This window comes from Muscardinus avellanarius (assembly GCF_963383645.1).
Source record: "Muscardinus avellanarius genome assembly, chromosome: 17".
NCBI classification, from domain to species: Eukaryota; Metazoa; Chordata; class Mammalia; order Rodentia; family Gliridae; genus Muscardinus; species Muscardinus avellanarius.
The window spans coordinates 60,701,140-60,707,139 of record NC_137803.1 but is presented as its reverse complement, the minus strand read 5'-3'; the positions used below and the strand labels follow the sequence as shown (position 1 = coordinate 60,707,139).

The 6,000-nt window shown below is 49.8% G+C and overlaps 1 protein-coding gene across 1 annotated transcript in view; it reads left to right on the top strand.

Moving 5' to 3' along the window:
• Positions 1-349: 349 nt before the first annotated feature.
• LAMA1 (laminin subunit alpha 1) overlaps positions 350-6,000 on the top strand; it is a gene marked incomplete at both ends in the record, with an annotated part of 143,528 nt that continues 137,877 nt past the window's right edge. The window contains one exon of the mRNA XM_080714726.1: positions 350-422. Coding sequence (XP_080570852.1) covers positions 350-422 — 73 coding nt within the window. The remainder of the gene's footprint in view (positions 423-6,000) is intronic.

The window sequence follows — 6,000 nt, the reverse complement described above, 5'->3', positions numbered from 1 at the left end:
CAACCACGCCCATCCCTGCATTTTTCCTTTTACTTTATTCTTGGGCAGATTTCTGGTTCGATTCCACTTAGATATCTGTCTTTTAGCCAGGCGCGGTGGTGCATGCCTGGTGGTTTATCTGTCCTGTTCCTGGCCTGGCAGGGGCCACCGAGCAGCCACCCCGCGCGGGGAGGGTCCACAGGGCAGAGACCTACAAACCTTTTTTGGAAGTGCAGGGGGTGAGGGGTGGGGGGGCGGGGCGGGGGCGGGGCCGGCCTGGCGAGTGGTGATCCCCAGGGCCTGGGCTGAGCGGGCCACACACTCCCATCTTCCCGAGCAGCCTGGACGCGGGGAGAAGCGCGCCGGCGAGATGCGCGACTGCGGCGGGGGGACCGCGCTCCTGGCCGCGCTGCTGTGGGTCTGCGCGCAGGGAGAGCAGGGAGGTGAGCCCCGCGGAGGGACAAAGCCAGCCCGGCCTGGGGCTGCGGGGGCTGGGGGCGCGTCCTGCTTCCTCGCCCCGGACACGAGGGTCTGGAGAGCCAGCTGGGGTCGCCCTCCGCGCCCGGAGAAGGGACCTGGCCACTTTCCCCAACCTTTGGCTCTAAGTTTCTTCTGACTGCAGCCCCGCAGGCCTCTTGGAAGATGGTTGCCCTTTGCCACGGATGACCATCTCCTCCTTGCCTAAGGGGAATGTTTTAAAGGATTTTTTCCCCCATTGGAAGGTATGCGGGGCCCAGACAGGTGGACAGCTGGGCTGTTCCGTGTTTCAAAGTCGCTTTACCTGGAGTGTGGGCTGGGCTGCAGAGGGTCGCGGCCAGAGGACCTGAAGGGCACACACCGGGGCTCAGAGCTTCTGTGTTGGTTAGAGCGGCTTCTGCCTGCTCTTTTGTTATGGCCAGTCTTGCTGACCAGCGCCCTTGCAGGTGTGACCTTCTGTGACTTGGGAGCAGGGAGTGTGCCGGGAGGGAGGGTTTTGCGCATTGCGAGCTAACTTTAGTGTGCAGTTTAGTGTGCAGGAAGAAACAAAGAGGGTTTTTAGATTTGGGTCCTGATGGGGGGCGGGCTTACGTGCGCTTTCTCGGGGGTCACACACCCTGGCTCCCGCAGGACCTCGTGATCCTGGAGCCCCTTGGGAGCCAGCACCGCCGGGGGTGGCGCGGACGGGGTGTGGGTGCGAGGAGGGGGACTCCGGTTTGATTTCAGTCCCCGGCTGCAGCTGCGGCTGGCGTGGCCGCGGCCCTGGCGCGCAATGAATGGGCCGGGAGCGCTCATTGTTCAGGAGAGGAGGGCGGGCTTCCAGGGCCACTGGCACCCGTGGACTAGCAGGAGAGAATCACTGGTGGAAAAGCGCCACTTAGCATCGGCCTGGGGCAATGAGGACCCTGAGGGTGTGCAGAAGGGCTCACCCCCCACGCTGGGGGCTAAGGGAACCCAGAGAAAGCAAACACTTGGCTGGCTCTCGGCTGCACGGGACGGTGGCTCTCCTGGCAAGATTTGAGAACAGAAACCCAAAGTCAACTTTCGGTTGCCTGTCAAAAAAGAGAGTCTCCTTCCCTATCTGCACACAATCCCCAGTGCCCTTGGCCACCCACAGTGAAGGCTTCCCAGGTACTTGCTGTCTAGACAGTCACAGATATTTTGCTGAAAACATCTTAGAGTATACAGTGCGTAGCAATGGATAGATTCCCACAAATGCAAATCTCCTTTTGAAAAAAGTTCATGTCAAAAGTAGTGGGCAGAGCCAGGTGTGGTGGCATACTCTTGCAATCCCAGCATCGGGGAGACTGAGACAGGAGGATCACGGTTCTTGGGCAGCCTCGGCTACTTAGTGAGGCCCTTGGCAACTCAGTGAGACCCCGTTTCAAAATAAAGAATAAAAAATAAGGCAAGGGGTGTAGCTTAGAGATAGAATGCCCCTGGGTTCCATTCCCAGTACAGCAATAAGTAAATAAATAAATAAATAAATAAAATAAATGAATAAATAAATAAAGTTGGCAGGCTGAGCACGTTGGTGCATGCCTGTAATCCCAGGCACTGGGAGGCTGAGACAGGAGATTGAAGATTGGAGGTCAGCCTCAGAAACTTGGTGCAACCTCAGGAACTTAGACCCTGTTTCAAAATAAAACTGAATAAATAAAGGCTGGGGATGTAGCTCTGAGGTGGAAAGCCCCCGGAGTTTCAATCTCCAGAACAACAACAACAGCAGAAAAGTAGTATTCAAAATACCCTCGTGGGAAAAATGTGTGTTTGGGTTTTGTGCTGAGCTGTGAGCTCCGCACAGGCGAGACCATCCCATTCATTCAAGCATTCCCGATGAAAGCAGTGGACCGAGCTGGAAACGCAGCTCTGAATAGCTCAGCCTCTGTTCCGGGCAGAGCTGGGGCTGGGAGAGGAGGAATTAACATAGTTATCACAGAAAGAAAGAAGCCGGCTTTGCCCGGAGAAGCCTTTGACTCTGGGAGCAGAACTCGCATCTATCAGCTTGTTGAAAGTGAAGGAGATTCCCGCTTCCCACAGGGTGGGTAAGAGCAGCTCCCTCAGTTTATTGTTTCAAGAAATTGAAAGCCTTCCACTGGAGATGCTCTGAATGTTTCCCGTGCCCCTGTGGGCTCTGCACTTGGCCCGGGCCCCTTCTGAATGGTGTTTGGAGAAAGTGGGGCCGCATGGGGCTTTCCTGCTTTGAGAGGCTGCGGAAAACCACCCAGGGCTGCAGCCTCTGAATTATTCTCATGGCATTTCATAGTCCCTAGCCCATACCTTACAGTCCACCACGCTTCCTAAGGGCCATCCTTGGGGTGAGTTTTATTTATTTATTTATTTATTTTGGTGGTGCTGGGGTCCTGGAAGCCCTTCTACCTCGGGCTACACTCCCAGACCTATTTTATATTTTTATTTAGAAACAGGGTCTCTTAAGCCAGTGCGGCTGGCTTCGAACCTGCGCCATCCTCCTGTCTCCGCCTCCCAAGCGCGGGGATTACAAGGGTGCGCCACCACGCCCGGTGAGTTTTGATATTTTTAAAGAATAGTTTTGTCCCCCATATATAGAATGAATGGCTACTGAAATGGTATGATTTGATCACGATAAACTACCCCTGACCTGTGAATCATTTCTGAGTTAGTTGTGTTGTGCTGGTTATAATACACCTAGCCGCTCTGGGCCTGCCTATGTTGCCCTGGCTGGTCTTGAACTCCTGGGCTCAAGCAATCCTCCTGCCCCAGCCTCCTAAATAGCTGAGATTACAGGTGTGTTATCTATCATCTATCTATCTATCATATATATGTTTATATATATATGTATATATATATATATAATTTGCGATACCAGGAATTGAACCCAGGGGCATTGTACCTCTGAGCTATGCCCCCCACCAGCTGTATGTTTTTTATTCTTTATTTTGAAACTGGCTCTCCCAAAGTTGCAGAGGGCCTCACTAGTTAGCTGAGGCTGACCGCGAACCTGTGATTCTCCTGTCTCAGCCTCCCAAGCACTAGGATTACAGGCAAGCACCACCATGCCCGGCTGTTGCTTATATTTTTTTAAAATGGATCATCTAATAACATTCAGATTATTAGAAGTTCTCTATCATTTCTGCAGCCTGGCTGAGTTCCGTTACAACTCCCAGTAAATGTCCTGATGACTGATATGAAATCTATTTAAAGTGAGCCGTTTCTAAGCATTGCATAATAAGTGCTGTGTAAACTGGGCGTGGTGGAGTACTCTTGAAGTCCCAGCATTTGGGAGGCTGAGTCAGGAGGATCACCGTTCAAGGGCAGCCTCAGCTACTTAGTGAAGCCTTTTGCAACTCGGTGAGACCCTGTTTCAAAAAGTGGGTTAGGGGTGTGGCTTGGAAGTAGAATATCCCTGGGTCCTTCCCCCGTACCACACACAAAAGTGCTTGTGCTTCTAGAAATAAAGAGTATAATTCAAACAATGCAAATAATTGTAATCTCTTTGCAGATTGGCTCATCATCAGTTCTCTGTTTTAAACCCCAAGGATGGAAAAATATCGGTGGGCAGAGGAATACGCACCAGCTCTCCTAAGTGACAGTATTCAGACTTAGTAGGTCCCTATGAGCCCGGCTGGAGATCCCAGTGGCTTTTTTTTTCCTTTTTTTTCTGTAGCTGTATTTTTTAAGTAAGGGTCAATCAAAAGCTTTTGACTGTACGAGTTATAAACAAGGGAACATGTAATGAAGATCTTAATGAAGGGGATGTGCACCCTCTACATCCCCCAGTCTTTTTCCTGTCTTCCTTTCCAGACATTAAATTTATAGGCTACTTTGTAGTTGCAGAATTCAAACGCAACAAGGCTATGAAATATACACGTGAACCGTTCACTGGCGTCTTAGACTAGTGCTACTTTATGAAACAGTATCATAAGATCTTTATGTGGCCACTAATTTCCAGATGTTAATACTTGAAGCACCTTGCTATTTTTGTAATGATTCATCCATAAAGTCCCACGGTGGTTCATTATCATGTGCAGTAAATTTTATAACAAAATGATGAGTGAAGATATTTCAGCTTCGGGTGTTAAATTTTCTGGCTTCACTAGCTGTAGTCAGCTGGGTGAGTTACTTACCCTCTCAGTCTCCCCATGTGTATAATGGGGGTGGTAATGGAGCCCAACCGAAGGGATCTTAACAATCAAATGAGCTAAAGCAAGAATCATTTTAAAACAGTGGCTAGGACAGTTCACCCTTCCATCAGCATGGCCCATGGGCACCATGCTTAGTGGTTTATACAGAACTATAAAAGGGAGACCCTTTCCCAAACTGTGTTCTCTTGTACGCACAGTCATCTGGAAATTCGGAGTCGGGAACTGGAATCAGATAGTGGTGTGCAAAGTGCCCAGACCTGTGTCCTTGATCAGCTGTGGAAATGGGGACGTTTCTAAGTCTCCGAGAATGTCCATCTTTCATATTTTCTCCTTCCTCTGAATCGCCACCTCTGTGATTTTTTTCTAGAAAGACCTTTTGTTTATATATGTGTTAATGGGGATTGAACTCAGGGTTTTTTTTTTTTTAAATCTCTAAGCCACATCTCCAAGACTATTTTTAATTTCTTTAAACTTGGAAACAGGGTCTTGCTGAGTTGTTGACTCTGTCCTTAAAACTGCGAGCCTCCGGTCTCAGCCTCCCAAGTCCTAGGATTTCAAGTATGGGCTACCATGCTCAGCTTAGAAAAACCATCTTGATAACTATACCCACCTTTGTTTAAAACCCCCCATCTCACTATTTCCTTATCAAATTACTTCATGTTCCCCCCAAAAAACTTGCCTCCTCCTCTGGTGTCTGAGCACATAATACTCTCCTGTCCCCAACCTCCCCATGGGTCTAGACTGCCCCAAACCCCTTACTTTGTAACATGCGTACTAAAAATGGCAGTGACTTGCTTGTGAGTAAGAAAGGAGGCTGGGCCCGAGATGTCCTGTCCCAGAGCTGAGGGTCAATATCTTGGGCATACCTACACCTCCTCAAGTACTGAGGGTCAATATCTTGGGCATACCTACACCTCCTCCCACCGGATTCCTAAACCCTGGGAGATCTCCCCAGTCCTCTGGTGAAATATTGGTGAGGTGCCCCTTCCTACACACCCGGTGCTCCTGATCCTCAAAGGTATTTGTCTTTGCTCAGTAAATGGCTGCCTGGTCAGTTTCAGCAGCACCTTGGGATTCTCAAGGGCAGGTACCCTTTTGCTTGTATCTGCAGGCCTATTGTTTTGCAAAGCTCCCAGCTGCTTATCATTGAGCAGTTAAAGTGAAATGACTGTCTCTACTTTGGAAGGAGTAGCTTTAAAAATATTTCAATTTGCCGGGCTTGGTGGCACACGCTTGTAATCCCCGCGCTTGGGAGGCAGAGACAGGAGGATCGCGCGCAGGTTCGAAGCCAGCCGCGCGTGTTGGCTTAGGAGACCCTGTTTCCAAATAAAAAAAAATGTAAAAATAGGTCTGGGAGTGTAGCCCGGAAGTGGAAGGGCTTCCAGGAACCCCAGTACCACCAAAAAAAAAAAAAAAAAAA